The sequence below is a fragment of the Parus major genome, chromosome 1 (assembly GCF_001522545.3).
Source record: "Parus major isolate Abel chromosome 1, Parus_major1.1, whole genome shotgun sequence".
In the NCBI taxonomy this organism is placed as follows: Eukaryota; Metazoa; Chordata; class Aves; order Passeriformes; family Paridae; genus Parus; species Parus major.
The window spans coordinates 90,063,739-90,081,341 of NC_031768.1; the positions used below are offsets into that span (position 1 = coordinate 90,063,739).

A 17,603-nucleotide genomic window follows, 5' to 3' on the forward strand; every position below is an offset into this window, starting at 1 on the left:
GTGTGGTACTTACTTGCCAGCTGGGGTAAACCACGACAGAGAGAAGACTGAAACTCTTACTCCTTTAAATAGCCCAACACAAGATGAACTATCACAGCCCTGCTCCTCATACACCTGCTGCAAGGATGAGCAAAAGGGAGGAGGACCCACTCTCAAACATTTCTAACCTCAGAAAACCAAGACTAACTATACTGCAACCCAACATTCAGTCTATGTGGAAGATCAGTAATTACCATGTGTATTACAAGACATTCATTTTCTTGAGCTGTCTAGACTAGCAAAGCTCTGGGGTGGGAAAGAGTATTCACTGGGTAGGAAGGCAATACGGTTAGCACCCTAACTGCAGAAAAGGAGGGATTTCTCCAGCAAGATCCATTTTACACTGTTTCTGAGCCATAAAGACAGTACTGAACTCTGGATGACAAGTGTCATCAGCATCCCTAATTACAGGGAAAAACTAAAGATGCAAATCCAAGCCTCCACTCACAAAAGTATCAGCCTTTCAACTGAAAAGTTACCTACTTTTGTGCTCCCCCATCTTTATTTCCCTTTGTTGTTGCTTTCAAAGGCCCACCAGCATTCTGCACTTTCCTGAATCTCTGCTGCTCTCTGCTCTTTACCCACACACACAACCAGAAAGCATTTGTCCTCCATGACAACTCTTTGTACCAAGAGCAGCAGAGCAGTCAGTGAGCTGAGACGTGGCACCACACTCATTGAGACTTCTATTTAATTTTTACCTCCCCTTTCCAAGCTCCTGAATCAATGCCAAAGGGAACGTTCATTTTGGCAGTCAAGTCTCCCAGAAGAAAAGTTATAGCCAAAGTGCTGGGGGTGAAATCAAGCTAGCCTATTAATAGGCTGATTATAATATGAATTTGGGGAACTGCTCCCAAATATGCTTACCCTCCTGGACCTAGGGCTCTCAGGGGTGGAGTGGAATACCTAACTCAGCACTTTCAACTCCTTTACTGCATCTGGAGCCAAAGAGGGTGGAAAATCCTGTCTATACCCTGCCTCACAAAAAACATGGTTTGCCAGAAGGGCAGATGAGCTATTGTTTTCTTCCCTTCTCCCCCAGAAAACCTGTTGCTCTCATACTTACATAGCAGCTCCCTCTGCCTCACCAGAAAATATGTAGAATTGGAAAGCTTCCATCTTGGATTAAAAAGGGTGATATCAAAAATTTTTCTGTGAAGAAAAAAACCCAGGACTACTACAAGAAGCAACACTGAATGATATAAGATGTCTCAAGTCCCTTCTTACCACCAGCTTCTCCAGAGCACACTAGACTGCAGAGGGAAGACAGACTCCATGGATTGTTGATGATTAAAACTTCTAAGATATTTGAGAGCGCAAAGAGACAAAAGGGTTTGATTTCAGGAGACAGATTGCTATACCTGCTAAAGCAAGCTTCTTCCCTCCAGGTGGCAGCTCAAAACCTCTCCAAGACCCCTTTGAAAGTGTTTGGATGAGGCAAGCATTCAGTGTGGCAAACAGAGCCCAAAGGCAGAAGCAAGTGATATATGCCTACTCTACCATAGCTAGAACCACCTCTCCCAGCACACCCACAAGGCTGCTTCTACAGCCTTCCTGAAATCCAGACTGTCCTTGCATTGTGTCTTCACATTCTCCCATCAACAGACCTCCCACTCCAGCCCCACGCCTCAGCCAGAGAATCAGGGGCAGAGGGCAGCCCCTTGTGACCCCAACCTACATTTCATCAGCAAGCATGACAAGTCCTTAATGAAAACTGCAAAATTATGCTGTGAAGATGATCAAGTGCTCTTTTTTCATGTTTCACAAACATCTCACAATCCTAAGTCCTTAGAAGCTGAAGAATATATTAACTACACTCACTTTTTACACAGTTTGTCACATTGGAGCCACACTCTTGATCAAGATCAGAAGCTCTTACCACTTACGCACAAGTAACACACAGAGAAGACAAACTCTCCCTTAGCTGGGAGACAACTCGGCCCCTGATCAAACCTACAGCTTTACCTTTGTAGCAGTAAATATGGAAAGACACACAGGTTTCAAAACACATGTCAATACACATTATGCTCATCTGTCAAACTAAGGAAAAAGCAACACTAGTTTAGCGTTATCAGACGCGCTTGATGAGACTCCTCTGTAACACAAGACGCTGAAGCATCCATGTGCTGCATGGCTTGCATTCAATGCACCAAATGAAACTGAAATCAGCTTGCCAGCGAGAAGTTACAAGTTTTCATACATCTCAGGTTTTACAACTCTTTGCTGCCTTAGCATCACCCAAGACATTTCAAAACCCTGCTGCAAAAAAAGAATTGGAGAAAACACTGTTTCTAACACATGCACTATTAAATATTCAGGCCTTGATTCTCAATCAAATTCTTTGCCGCCAATGGCAAGTCAGATGTGCAGACTTTGGCAGGTGTAGGATTTCAATTCCTCTGAACACAAACCCACAATCTACCACCAAGCAAACACTCTCAAACTAAACCTGCTGTGTGTATATATATGGGTAAATACAGACACGTACAGAACTTTCTCTGCAGAATTCACTCATGACTGAATTGCCTTATCACACCTCAAGGCACAATATTGAGGCACAGGGAAACTCTGACAGTCATCTTTCCATCTCTCTCATCATATAGGTTATGCTCGATCACTGACTACAGAGCAATTAAGCTCAAAAAAACTGATTTCACAAGAAAACCAACAGATATTAGTACATTCCTTGAAATCCTGAAAGAGACATTTAATTAAGTCAAAGGGTGCACTTCCATTACAAAAGAGGGGCTCTCCCCTTCACATTTTACAGAGAAGGAAAACAAAGCAGAGTCCAGATTTACTGTACCGAACAGGCCTCAAGTTCTTCTTTATCCAGGAGAAAACTCAAGGACTTCAGCTTCAACCACTAAATCTGCTTCAAAGCAATTCCACCACTAAGCTAATGACTGCAGGAGTCTGTTCCTACATCCACTTAAACCAGCAGATGCTAATCTCTTCATCTGCCACAGATACACATGCCATTGGGGTCTGGACAGGATAAACTGAACAGATGTTTAAGTGCACATTCAGCCTGGGGAATCATCTCCAAAGCTCAGCCGCTACCTTCACAGGACACAGGAACTAAGGGATTTCTGGAGAGCTTTGCAGGACACAGGAACTAAGGCAATTCAGACACCTGTCCTTTTTTGTATTGCTGCTGAAGGAAGCGCTAATGCCAGCAGGAGCGTGGCAGCAGTATGTGTGTGTCATGCCTACAGCTCCCAAATACTCCCAGATACATCCAACCCAGCAAACTGATTCACACTTAATGGCAAAAAGAGCATCATGCACAAAACCTTCAGCCCCTGCCACACGGCCTTGCCTGCTGTCAGGAGTCTCGGAACAGTTTTGCCCTGCATGGCCTGAAGGGCTGCTCCCAAAGCAGTGCCTGGCCTATACAATCAAAAGGCTCAGGGCAGCCCCAGCTACACAAGGAGAGCTCTCAATTTTCCTCCACTAAGGAGACAGGGAAATAAGCCCAGAGATCTTAAAGATCTCATCAGGCATCGCCCATTGACCATCCCAAAGTTATGACATCAGCTTTTTTCATTTACTGAAATGCACAGGACTCCTCTGAGGCAGGTACAGCCTCTCCCACACTCAGAGAGGGGACAGATTCAGTTTGGTAACTTTGGAGGGACTCTAGGAATTCTTCTGGGGGAAGATTCAGGAACCAGCAATAACACATACTCCAACACAGCTGGCTTCACACCGCAGCAGAGCCACACTTATCTACACCCCCGGACTCCAAGGGCTTGCACCTACCTCAGGTGTCCCAAGCTGTAGTATCGCGACTCTCCGTCCGTGGAGCGAACCACCTTGAGGGTGAACATGGGCTGCAGCTGCCGCAGCTCCAGCAGCACAATGGCCAGGTAGTGGATGAAGAGCAGGGCATCCACCAGAGACACGGCGTACTGCACGATCCCTTGGTAGTTGGTGTCCTTCGAGTCCAAGATGCGAACGCCGTAAAAGAGCCAGTAGGAAAACACAAAGAGGAATATGAGGACCAGCAGAAGGGCCCGAAACACAAACACCCTTGGTAGGTCTGCCTTGGGTTGGCGGAAAAAAAGAGCCCAGGTCCCAATCAGGAGAATGAGGAGTTTAAACGCCACAGAGATGAACAGTCCCTCACAGACAGTACCACACGGCTCCAGATCATCTCGCCACAGGATCTGGGGTAACAGAATGAAGGCAATGGGGGTAAGGAAGACTAGGAGTCCGAGAACAGCTGCCACTGTTAAGCCCAGGTAACGTTTGCAGTCCAACCCAACGCTGTCTTCCAGATCCTTACTGATCCGGGCAATGTCCTCCTGGGAAATACTGTGCTCAGAGGTGCCTGTGATTGCTGTCGTGGTCTCACCCCAGTTGTCATCCTGAAGGAGGAAGAGATAAATTGAAATAACATTGAAACAATCAGGCTGTTCCTTTCAGATGTTCTGTTTTTCTTGCCTGGAAAGATTGCTATGACAGCCTTAAGTTCCAGAAAAAATATACAGCAAAAGCAACACCTTAAACACAGTGAATAACCAACCCTGACAATTATTAAAGGTTTAGAAAGAACAGCAACTTGTCCAAACCAGTGACTATAAACATTAGGTGCTAAAAGCCCGTAAGTGCAGAGCAGGTAGCTCAGCTTGCTGTGCCACTCACTGTACCCCCAGAGGTTCTTCTTCCAGCACATTTAATGAGTAACATGACATAAGTCTTGGAAACTGTAGTAATCACCAGTTCCCATGTCCAGGGCAAGGACTAGCATTCTTCCAGCCCTCAAATTCTGCAGTGCAACTGCACCACAAAAGCACCTGGAAGGGAAATTTTCATTTCAGTGTTTCAAGCCAGTTGTTGTTGTTACACAATCAAAAACATGTTCACACATTATTTTTCCATCCCTAACAGAAGCAACCACACCTCCAGCAAGTTCCTCCACTTCACTGTCTTTTATTCTCCTCTACAGTAGCACTGCCCTCAGTAGCTGACAATCTAACAAAAGTTTAGTTAAACCAACACATTACAGGTGATCATGGAGGATATTTTCAGGTATGGGGCTTTAAAGTTTAGAGGTTCCTAGACTGCCAAGTAGTTCTGGTATTACAATCCAGGCCACTGTCAGAAGCCACAAAGAGGCTTACCTGAAATACAGTCACCATGCAAGCAAGTTTGATGACATTACATGTTCTGAAAGTCTCATTTCTTCCCTAGCTAACATCAGACAATGTCTGCATTGGTTCTTCCATGCTACAATGCCTCCAATTGCTCATTCCAGGTGCTGGCACAGCCAGAGTTATACTGACATGCATGGATTTGACTCACATCTGCTGCTGGAGTGACTCATGCACGTGGAGGCTGCTGATTCTTCCCACAATTGCATGCCAGACTGGCAGTGCATGTGGCTCTGCTGCTTGGCACCTGGCACCTTTGTAGCCACAATGCTCACTCAGAACCACATTCTTGCTTTTCTTCCTGAGACTATCTTCCTGCAGCCTGTGTCATTAATAGGATTTACAACTTCCCTCAGACTTCTCCAACTGCACATGCTGACCAAAACAACTTATTTGAAAGAGACAGGCCTAATTTTAGACCTTTATTCACTTCTTTTTAAGAGCTAGAGGAAAGACTCTTTGGGAAAGGAGTCGACTGAAGCAGCACAACTACTTTGAACAACTCCCAACTCCAGGGAGTTCAACTTCTAATGCACTCCAAGACATGAATACCTCCCATGCCTAGAGCAGTAGGGTTTTGAGACAGACCAACCACAAACAGTCAGCATCTTGAATTAATATGAGGGGTTTTTTGAGTCACTTCTCACCAAAGTAGAGGCCCCAGAAGAGATATCTGCATTGTAGTATGTCCTGAAAGACAGCATATTCCTACCACATTGCCCTCTTTAACAGCGTCTCTGCAATTTAAGCATTTCAAATATTTTATGTTTATGCATGAAATAGTTCTGCATAGTTTCCTCCATTTGATGAGCTGCAAAATTGCACAGAAAAGAGAATGGACACAGGAACACCAGAGCAGCTTAAAGCTACATCCCAGAAGACAACAGGCAAGCCTAGTCACAGTTTAGCCCTTACAACTCTTTCCCCTTGAAAAAGTGGACTACAGCCTGATGCAAAATACGTGCATTTATATGGAACCATAGACTCACAGAATGCTTTGGGTTGAAAGAGACTTTAAAGATCACCCAGTTCCAACCCTCCTGCCACAGGTAGGGACACTTTCCACCAGACCAGGTTGCTCAAAGCCCCATCTAAACCAGCCTTGGAACATTTCCAGGGATGGGGCATCTGCAACCTCTCTGAGCAATCTGTTACAGTGCCTCACCACCCTCATAGGAAATAATTTCTTCCCAATATCCAATCTACACCTACCCCCTTTCAGTTTAATGCCATTTCTCCTTGTCCTATCACTGCATGCCCTTATAAAAAGCCCCTCTCTGGCTTTCTTGCAGGTTCCTTTCAGATACTGAAAGGCTACAAAATAAGGTTCCCTCAGAGCCTTCTCCAGGCTGAACAACCCCACCTGTCTCAGCCTTTCCTCACAGGAGAGGAAATGTGAGGCTAAATCTCCAGTGGTACACGGTTGTTGGACCTAACTGAGGATACTCTGCTCTCCAGAGAAAAGTCTGGCTCACACATCAACTTATTTAGCTTTGGCTTTAATTGAGGAGGTCTGCATGAAAACAAGGACTTAGGAATTCACCAGTGCCTTTACAACTATTTGAAATAATAGCTGGGACTCATGAAAACAAGCATCTGATTACAAAAATACCAAATTACAGGACTGAAATGAGCATACCAGTAGCCACACGAATACCGTTAGAAGTACCACCATACACAGTTTGGCTGGAAACTGTACACTGATTTTTTCTTCTTTTTTGTAAAGGCAGAAGTGGAGCCCCACAGCCAAGGATTAACAAACCCCAAATCCAGCCCAGGAGGTACTGAAGCATCCTGTATTCTATGTCTTGCAGCATCAGCCATTCTTTGAAAATGAATATGCAGCTTCATATCACCTCCTAGAGCAGAGAGAGCACTGGATCTGTTGTAGGTACAATCCAAATGCAGCATTATTCTAGTTTTTCCTTAACCCATTGTTATGTACAAGCTTTCTCTGAGTTCACCCTCCTTCACAGCTATTTCACACTAGTTTTACATTTCTTGACTCCTTTCCCTATTGGAATCCTGGTTCTAATGCACTTCACATGATTACCCAGAGCAAACCCCGATTAAAAACTGAAATACACATACAGGTTGAAAAGCTTGACCTGAATAAAGCACAGTGAGATGATGGAAACAGATGTTTCTATAGAGCTTGACAGATGACACTCTGGAAGAGAGAGCCAAATTAGTGCCCAAGGAGTTGTCACACCAGCACTGGTGCTGTCAGAAATAAACCTTTAGAACAAGACAGAAATGACTGAGACCTCAGCTGTATGCACAAATAAAGAGCACCCGTAAGCCATGATTCTTTACTAAACAGCATGCAAGCAATTCTTTCTTCCTACTCAGAAGCCTGTAAGCCACATGCTCTGTTCCAGAACACACACTCCACGTTTGCTTTCACACCCTCCTTACCTGGCCCTCCTCTGCCCGAGAGGCGTCGTTCCCGAGCAGCGGCTCTGCAGGAGGTGTCTGGATAGTGACCGACTTCTCAGACCGACTGCCGTCTTTGCTTCGGGGAGATTTGTGTCTGTCCCGGCTCCTTTTTCAAACAGAGGAGGAGGAGGACAACGTTACCAGTTACTCTATGGAGCAGGGCCTGAGATGTGTTGCACCTCTACCTGCAACAGGTGTCCCAAGCATTAGATCAGCCAAGTTTGTCCATCTCTTGATCAAGATAGACTCAGGCTGCAAAGAAAGCTCTGGAGGAGGTAGAAAGGGACCTTGCCCAGACAAACTGCCAGCCTGTTTGTCTGTCAAACCAGTGATAGCAGAGGGGAGGACAGGGATCCATGCCCACCACCTCATGTTCTCATAAAACAGCTCCCATCGGTGCTGTGCTTAAAAGGGAAGTCTGCATTCTCCAAACAACTGGCAATTCCATTTGGAATTTACTGGTCTAAACAGTTCTTTACCTACAAGAAAGTGTCTTGCGGGGACATGCCCAGTTAACACAAGGAATTAATCAATAAAGCTTTAGTTCCTGCAAAGCAGAGTCTTGTCATCTCTGACCTTAACACTGTAGGACAATTGGTGAAGTTTATTTCCACTAGTTAATAACCTCATGCTAACCTCTCACAAAGAAAGCAAGAACATCAAGGGTACGAGGCCAGTCTTTATTTCCAAAGCACCCTTGCAGACCTCACAGCTTCTCATCTGAGAAAGTCTCAAGATGAATTAAGCCCTACCAATCTGCTCACCAATGTTTTCCTCCCCGTTCCCACATGGACAGGAAAGCAGCCTTTGCTCTGGAAACACTCACTGTGCTCAGGGATTGGCTTAACCCTCATGAGTATCCCAGCTCTGCCTCTCTCTTGGAATTACCAAAGCCCAAAGGTTTCATGGGATGACACTTTTTCCAGTTCAAGGGCTCTAGGATTTTTATGTTGTTTTTGGAACTCTGAAGGCATTTTTCCACACAGCATTCTAAGTTTAAAAGGGCAATCTGTATTTGGGGTTGGATGCTAGGGAAAAAAGGGCAAAGGAGAGATGTTTTACTCAGTAATTGGACTGCGAGCAAAGAGACTTCATGGAAGAAGTCTTTTTCCAACCACACAGGATAATTACTTCCGAATTGCAAAATTATTTTGGAACAGCTCAGTAATAAGTTGCAAACACTTAGTGGCACATATTTTACATGCAAAACTAAGGATGATGTGGAAAAAAAAAAAAAAAAAAAAAGAAAATGTTTCCAAATAATCTGAAGTTTCAGAGCAGATGGGTTTTCAGGCTGTTGAACTACCACAACAGAGAGGACTTGCTATTCAAGTTCAGAAAAGCTTGACTTCTAATCCAATCAACGCTGATGAAGGATTTGTTGCCGACTCAAGTACCACTCAAATTCTATTTAAAAAAACCCTCAACACACCATTAACAGAGTAGCCTGGAGGAGGGTGGGGAAAGGCAGGAAGCCTTATTATTACTGAATAAAGAAATGGCATCAGAAGACAACCAGCAATTATCAGTTTAGGAAGTCCCAGATACTGTACACATCCCTCGCTCTTTAAGAGGGGAGTTAGGTGATCTTTTCTTTCTGATGGCACTATCCCCATTTTTTTGGCCACACATAACCCCAGCATGCATCCAGCAGGTTGAGTATCACTGAATTAGCAGCTTCAAGTCTCCTCACTGTGTTCCCCATGAGAACTTTCCACGTGTATCTCCTCCAGAGACATGGGCCAACTGATTTTATCCTGGCTTGCAGTTTTTTCCCCATAGGACGTGTCTTAACTTAGAGCAGTAAGTAATTAAAAATAAACATTTCCTTACCCTTGTCTGTGAGCTTTTTTGGAGTGACCTGAGTAGTGGGAGTATCCCGAATATGTTGATTCTGTATCCATCGCAGCAGACATCAGGTCTGCACGGAAGGGGCACAGATTTTATTTAGAAGATGGGTTCCTGGTGCTCCTGAGGTGGAGTCCGTGGTAAAAGTGCTTTCCTGGGTACTCTTTGCTTCCCAGTCATCGGTGAGATCTGGTCCTCAGAGACTGAGTGAGCTTCACTTAGAAGGAATCTGATCAGAGGGGAGGGGGGGGAGGCTGCTTGGCTTCTCACGGTCGACCTAAGAAAGAAGAAAAGGCATGGAAGTGCACTCTAAGCAAAGCAAGACATCATTCCTACTGCAGGAATTCCCTCACTTTGGCCACATATCACACTCATCAAGCCTGTTCTGGTACATACCTCTCTTTCTGATCTAGTTGAAGAGCTTTAAATGAACTCAATGCATTTGTTTTGTAGAGTTTAGCCCATTCATCCAAAAATCTGGAAGAGACAGTCTAGGTCACCTGGTAGACAGTGACTTGGAGAAGGCACAGCAGCCTTACATACCGAAATTCACCCAAAGAAAAAGGACCAGGCTTGGCTTTGACACCACACCTCTTCTGCTGTGTGACACACAGTCCAAATAACCCCAGATTCAGAACAGAAGCATTATAAGCCTATTTACAGGGGGATAAGGTGGGGGTGATGGCAACTTCCCTAGGAGAAATGCTGGAGAGAATCAGCCCACCATGTCTGAACCTGCTTTGTTTTCACAACTACAATTTGTGCCCATTTTACAGGCATTAGTTACTGTACAATCAATGGCACTATGAATACCTCCCTCGCTTTCTAACCTTTGCCTCCAGAAGCTATTTTGGGCCTCAAAGAATTCAATTTTATTAAAAATCATCTCTATATATACACATACTAATAACACTGGGGAGAGTCGATTAGAGATCACATCTAGCTTATATGGGCCAACACTTCTTAGAGTGTACTTCCATTTGGAACAGTAGCTGAAGTCATATCTGTAAAGGGCAGAAGAGGGTCATGTTTTTTGGAACAGGAACAGGGCAACATTAGAACAATTCCCAACAGTAACATGTCAGAAACCCTGAGCCCCGTGGGAAGGAAGGGTAGACATCATCCCACTTTCCAAATCCACATCCTGCATGAGGCAAGAAGAGAAATGGAAAGGAGGAGAGTTAAGGAGTTAATCACCAGTTTGGGGAAACACGTGCAAACAGGCAGGAGGGAAGGGTTGCAGCTATGGACAGAGGTACCTTGGCACAGCCCAGCACTCCTGTGGCACACAGGAGCACTCCCACTTGCCTTCTGCCCAGGCAACTGCTGCCTCCAGCCAACACAGGACTAAAGCTATGCTGTGCTTTCACAGTGGGCAAAAGACCACTTTAAAATTAAATCAGACCCCTCCGTAATTTTCTGCTCACAGCAGTTTTCAAAGCTGTTAGCAATAAAACAGGCAACCACTGCCTTCAGCCCTCTCCTTCCCCAAAGACAGAGAGACAACAACAGAAATCCTGCTTTGGCTATTCTTGCCAGCCATAAGATTCCTCCACTAACACCTCCAGAAACCTCTCTCAGCATAGCAGAGAGCTCTATCACATGCAAGTGGTACAAAAGAATGAAGCCTCTTCCCCACGGAGCTCCTTGGCTGGCAGTGCAATCTGCAACAAAGTAAAGCTGCATCCCCAGTGCATCCAGAGCTGCAGGTATTGGCACAATGCTTGGGTTTTCCAGGGCTCTCAGAAAGCAGAAAGGCGTGGGGACCTTTTGTGTACAGGATTCCCAAGCTCTAAGGACATATCTTACCTCGAGAAAGCTTTAAGGCATCAGAGAATACAGAAAGGAAAAATAAGGATGGGACCATAAGGCCTGGTTTCAGGAGGAAAGGAATGAGGATGGATTTAAACAGTAAAACAATGCCAAGGCACAAGCACTATTTGGAAAATGGCATCATTACAGTAACAAGAATAAAAATCCCCCTGTCTAGGATGTGATGTTAACACTCATTAACTCCCTAGACTTGCACACAGCCTGTACCTTACAGCTCCAGCAATAGGCTGTGACTCATTAAAGCTGATTTTTACCTCTACTGTTCTGCTAGGCAACCACAGAAAAATCTTTTCTCTGTGTTTGTCTTCCTCTGATAAATGGGGGTGAGGCCATGACCCCCCTATGTTCAAAAAGCACTGTGAGGAGATGGCTACACAGGACTTTGCAGTCATTAGGCATCACAGATCAGAAACACCCTCAGCTGAACAAAAGGTGACAAGTTATTGTAGTCTTAAACCACTGCTTGTGATGTTACAGGAGTCCCTTTGAGAACAACCATTACCTTCACAGATACATATCACTGCATTACAGGAATAGGAAAAGCAAGGAGAGCTGCTGGCATACATCAGTACGGGTTATGTATTTTTCCTAGCCCTCTAGGAAAGTATAAACTCTCACCCTTCTCCTCTAACCACATAATAGAATTTTCCACCAAATACCAGGTAAAAGAATCAGAGCTGAGACGGGGACTGGGAATAGAGCTCCTCTTTTGACCCCTCTCACCCCAGCAGCACAGGACCATACTTCTCTGGAGGCCTCTGGGAACATTTCTGCAGGTAGAGGCTGCTGTGGAAATGCTCAGACTGCCTGGACAGGAGCCATGAACAAGCAGTCCCCATTTGATGGTGAGTGAAGCAAGGCAGTGCTGGGCACCAGGCAGAAAAGACCAACGCAGGAACGGCAGGGCAGGCTGGATCACGCCAGCTTTCCTTTTCTGTGTAAGCAAGAGCAACGGTTTTGACACAGCTCTGTGAAAAGTCAACAAGGCGGCCCCAAAAAACATCAAGTCTCCCAGATCACCATCAAAAGCAGTAATCTTAGAGGTATTTTCCAACCTATATGACTCTATGATGAACTCAGGGACTCTGCACCTCCTCCATGCCCTGACTGAAGGATACACCAGTGGCTAAATAGATCTTCCTGTCAAGGCACTCACAGGGCAGTAAGGAACAAAATACATCTGCCCAAACTCAGCCGGAAAAAGCAGAAGACCACTGGCTTTGCCTGATGCCCATCTTTGACTGACTGTCAAGAAGGCTTCCTAGGTTTGTCCAACAGAGGGTAGCCTGCATTTCTAGACAGACACCACTTCCAGTCAAGGAGGGAGAAGCACAGTTCAAACACACACCTCCCATAGCCATGCCAAGCCAGTTACCCACCTCCTGCTCTGTTTCATAGCAGGAAGGCAGGGCAGCCTTACACCAGAAAAGCTTCTGATACTGTGGAAGAGGTAAGGACAGGACCAAAAGACACTAAACTACATCTCTGGGTTGGAGTTCTTCCAATGACATAGACAGAAGTCAGCCATGGATTAGCCACCACCCCAAGAGTGCCCACTACTAAAGCCTGAGGAGACCTAGAGAACACAAGCTGTATGCGTGTCCTTCGTAACACAACCATATCCAAACTAAGCACAGACTTTGCACATCTCCACTACTACATAACTGTTAATGATAATTCCTACCCTACCCCTCTGGGCAAGAACAAGCGTTCTGCTTAAGGCAGCAGCCCCATCATTTGGGGCCTCAACCCTTCACAAAAAAGCGTGAATTCAGAGTCCAATGTAGCCAGTCAAAACGGCTTCACAAAAGATCATTACACCTCGAAGGACTCTACTGAAGGCATGGTCTGTTTGCAGAGCTTCTGGCCCTGCATGAAACAAAGCTCTGTTGGCCTGAGGGTACAGTTGCGCTGTATTTCTGCGTTGACAAGAAAGCTGGTGTAAGTAGCTTCCACCTCCTCACCACGGTTCACCACTCTTGGTTGTGTCAACACAATTCTCAGCAAGCAAACAGCTCTGCTGGAAAACAAAACAAAAAATCCCTTTTCTCCCCCCTGCCACGCTTTTGTCTTGGATCCTTTCCGTGACCTAGTTCACAGCACAGCTCAAAACATCAAAACCAACACCAGGGTGAATAGCAGCACAAGCGAACAGCTAGAGGGAAGATGGGAATGCCTCCTCTGCTCCACCACAACAACTGTATAAACTGTACACCCAGAACTTTGCTCCCAGTAGGGCCAGCACTCTCACTTTGCCTTTCTGATGACAGAAAGAAGCCATGTACTGGATGGAAAACAATGGTAAGGGCACCCCAAAGTAAATGTTGGGACCCTGTGCTGGCAAGGAGGACTGCCGCACCCTGTGTGACAGTGAAGAAATATAGTTACCCTGAATACCACAGAGATCATTCTAATTACAGTTTCTACGCAGCTACACAACTCATTGTAACTCCCTCTTTTCATATGCTCATAAATCTCAAAAAGAGTTCTTTTGAATTGCTATTTTCCACACTGGAAGCCCAATTCTATTTCCAATGAAGTTTGCTTTGTGATCGTCTTCAAGGGAGCTCAGTTTGGCTCCCAGCCCAAGAGAAATTTAAAAGAGCAAGTTACATCTTTAAATCAAAGAGGGCAAATGCAAACAACAGTTCCCCTTTACATCCCATGCTTTCCCAATGGATTTTTTCCTGTGAAGTTGAGGCAAATAACTCCAGAGCAGCTCATCTTTGAAATCTTTGCACAGTTTCAATCTTGCTCTGTTTAAAACTTGCAATCAATTAGAGTTGGTTTACCAGTCAGTTCATGAAGCTGTGTGTATTTGGAAGTGCCATCTGGAGCGCAAGCAGCCACAAGTGTCCGCGAGGATGTGCGCACAACTCAGCTCCAAACGCCGTCAGCCTCACTTGTTAAACAGCACCAGCTGTCTGTGGAGTAATGGATGCCCACGAGCTACTGCACTGAGAAATCTTTTTTTTTTTTTTGCCTTCATTTAGTGAAACGAAGAGCTTTGCAAATCAAACACACCGAACCTCAAGCGCTGAGGGTTCAAAAGTAAAAACAATTAAGATGGCTAAGCAGCGAGGAAGCTTTTCCAACTCTGGCACTGGCTTGGCTGCACAGTGCTGCTGCAGCTCATTCCCATTATTCACTTCAGGAAAACGAGAAGTTGCGTAACTTGCTACTTTCAACTGCAGACATAGTAAGACCTATGAGCAATGCCACAGGAACCTCTTGCTTTTGAATTTCCTGAGCAGGCCCCAATCCAGCAACTTGATCTGTAAGCACAGAAGTTCATCCATGCTAATCTACTCGCAGAGCCAAGACTTCCAGTTTTAACGAGCAATGAGCTTTGGGAAACAAGGTTTTTCTAAAATATTGGTATTTATTTTTGCATGTCATTAAGTAAGGTCAATTTTGGCCTTCAAAATACATATAACCAAACCAGTGCTTTTATTCTATGGTGGTGGCTCTTGATTTGCAAGCCCCTTATTCTAAAAAAAAAAAAGCCATTTACTAGTCAGCAAATTCAAGCCCTCTAGCAATACGTTCCCTTTTCTTCTGCTTCTCTGAGGCTCCTCAGAAAGATTTCACAGATCCCCTGGAATTTCCAGCCCCAAAGCGAAAGCCATTAGTCCATGACATGGATATTTCAGAAAGAAAAGCCACTTGGTTTATTGAAGCAATCCACTGTTTAGTCAGAACACGCAACAACACAGGCCTGAAAACACAGCAACTGATCAGAGAAATGCCCAGGCAAAACCTCCACCCAAGTGAGCAGTGTTTCCAAGCAGTAACCCCCAGCCTCCTGCCCCCCTGCTACACAGCTGGAAGCTCTCTACATGGGGCCCATCTGTGAAGCACTTCTCTGGAGGATGTCCTTTGCTCACTCCAAGAGCCACATCTGTGCTGTCCAAGTTTCTGAAGCACAATGAGCATTCAAGACTATCATGCAAACTACACCTCAGTGCCATCCTGTCAGACTGGTGAAAGCTTGTGCTTCCTCACTCATGTGCTGCCAGACCTTCCAGTGCTCCTCTTAATCCAGAGCCACGCAACGTGGTACAAGCCAGCCTCAGGACACCAGAGCACCTGGGACTGTGCACAGGAATACAGTTTTCCATATCGACATTTAAAACTGTACTGAAACAAGCAGGGTAAAGAATCTCACAAGACACTGCTGATTCTGCCTATCCCAGCAGGCAGCACCCATACCTCATTTTCAGTATTTAGTTTTAGCCACAGCACTTAGATATTGAGTTAGCATTAAAAGGTATGAACTGCAAAAGGTTTCTCTACTGAAAGAGCACACCCCCCCTTTAAGACACTGCGTATCTGCCAGCATTTTCTATTTACATTTAGAACAAAAAAGAAATGTACAGACCTTGTGGAAATCCCCAGCACACAGCACAGTGGGACTCCACAGTATGGTGTCTATTTCCCTCATGCTCAAATCTGTACAAGTCCAATGCCATGCTGTCTTTACAAGGAGAGAGGGCAAAGGTGTTGACCCCCGAGGAAACAGCCACTAATTTTTAATTTGACCCAAGTCAGAAAATTCTGACATGTAGGCTAATGAGAAATTAAAAGAAGTACTAAGATAATTTTTACACGGGTTCATTTTCTTCCTCTGAGTGACATGGAGAAACATGAGCTTACTGTTCCCTACCAGCAGAACTGGACATCACAGTTCTCCACTCAGGTCTGTCTCTTAGGACCCCAACACAGCAGCACAAGCCCTGCAGCAGCAAAGCCACACTTCTGATACCATCCTTTGCTTTGATTGCAAGAGGTGGGGGTGCAAGGAAGGCAGACTACAACACCACAACACGCACTTCTGCTAGGACAGCTGCAGGAGTGCTCTCCTAGTACTGTATCCCAGTCTCACAATGACAGTAAGCCCTCTCCAGGTGCACATACCCATAAGACAACAGCCACCAGGAACAATTGCCACTACAAACCAAAACCAAAAGGCCAGAAGCACTGGGAGCTGCTGGTCAGTGGCTGTGAGCAGTTTGCCTGACCGGCTCCAGGACAGTCTGTGACTATTCCAAAATTTCAGCTATAAGGGAACATTTTTAAAGGATGCTTTCTACAAGACACCATTCACATTTATTTTTCAAAATTAACAACTGTAGCGATCACAGAGCCAACATTGGCCTCGTAGCTGTGGCCAGCTAAACAGCCAAACCCCAGTGGGGGAAAAGAGCCAAGCACGGTCAAAACGAAGCTTTTCAAAGGTGGCAAAGCTCTGCTGAAGCTCCCTTCTCCACAACTCTCCTCCCTGAAGTTAGGCTGAGCTCCCAGGCAATGATATCACAGAACATACTTCATAGCATCTTAATTTGCACTTCCAGCCAGCGTGACTCCATTTCTTAACTCTTAATAGCTGCAGAGATCTTGCAGGCAGTTCACTACTGACAAACCTGGGGTTAAAAAAAAAATTCCACTGCTCCAAACAGTGACAGAATCGCCCGCCTCCCCAGATGGAAAGTCAAGTCACTTATGCTTTCACAGACTCTGCAATTGAAAGCGTTCAACCCTTGGCATAAGAGCTAGCTCACCACCTTGACAACCTTCTGAATAAAAGAACCAAATCCCCTGTGTTATTTCGCAGCAGCTCTCCTTCCCGTCACTTCTGCTCCCCCTCCCGTGCTGCCCAGCGGGATGAGCCCAGACACAGAGCAGTTTGTTTCACACGGCGTGGGCAGGCAAGGCACCATCAGCAGAGCACTCACACCAGCGCGGAGCCTCTCGCACGAACAGCGCACGGCTTCCTCGCACGGCGAGGTTCGGCAGCCGGAGCGGCCCTCGCCGCCACCGAGGGGCTTATCCCGGGATGCCGAGATCGCGGACCCGCCGCCCCAGCAGCCTCAAGGCGGGCAGGCAGAGCCCCGGCCGGCAGGAGGGAGGCCCCCGCCCGCCTTCCACCTCCGCCCAGGCACGGCAACCAGCGCGCAGCCCGGAGAGCGCCGGGCAGGGCAGCGGGAGGCGGCGGGCACGGCGGGGCTCTCAGCGCACCGCCCGGCCGGGCACCGACCCTGCGGCCAGGCGCGGGAGCCGGAGGCTGCCACACCGCCGCTCCCGCCGCCCCAGCACCGGGGTCCCGACGGCGGGAGGGCGTGGTGGGGGCAGCGGCATCGCCCCCCGCGCCGCGGCCGGCCCCGCACGGACGGAAGGACGGGCAGATGGACGGACTCACCTCCCTCCCGCGGCCGTCCCATGCCGCTGCCGGCACCGACCCGAGCCTCCGCCGCCGCGCCGCTCCCCGCCACCTTCCCCGGCGGC

The 17,603-nt window shown here is 46.5% G+C and overlaps 1 protein-coding gene across 2 annotated transcripts in view; it reads right to left on the minus strand.

Moving 5' to 3' along the window:
- The window catches only part of VANGL1 (VANGL planar cell polarity protein 1), a 45,510-nt gene extending 27,907 nt beyond the window's left edge, over positions 1-17,603 (minus strand). For both annotated transcript variants that reach the window (XM_015642812.3, XM_033517390.1), the window contains exons 1-4: positions 17,518-17,603; positions 9,471-9,762; positions 7,617-7,743; positions 3,805-4,412 (exon numbers count right to left, since the gene is read on the minus strand). In XM_015642812.3, coding sequence (XP_015498298.1) covers positions 3,805-4,412; positions 7,617-7,743; positions 9,471-9,553 — 818 coding nt within the window. In that variant the 5' untranslated portion in view covers positions 9,554-9,762; positions 17,518-17,603. The remainder of the gene's footprint in view (positions 1-3,804; positions 4,413-7,616; positions 7,744-9,470; positions 9,763-17,517) is intronic.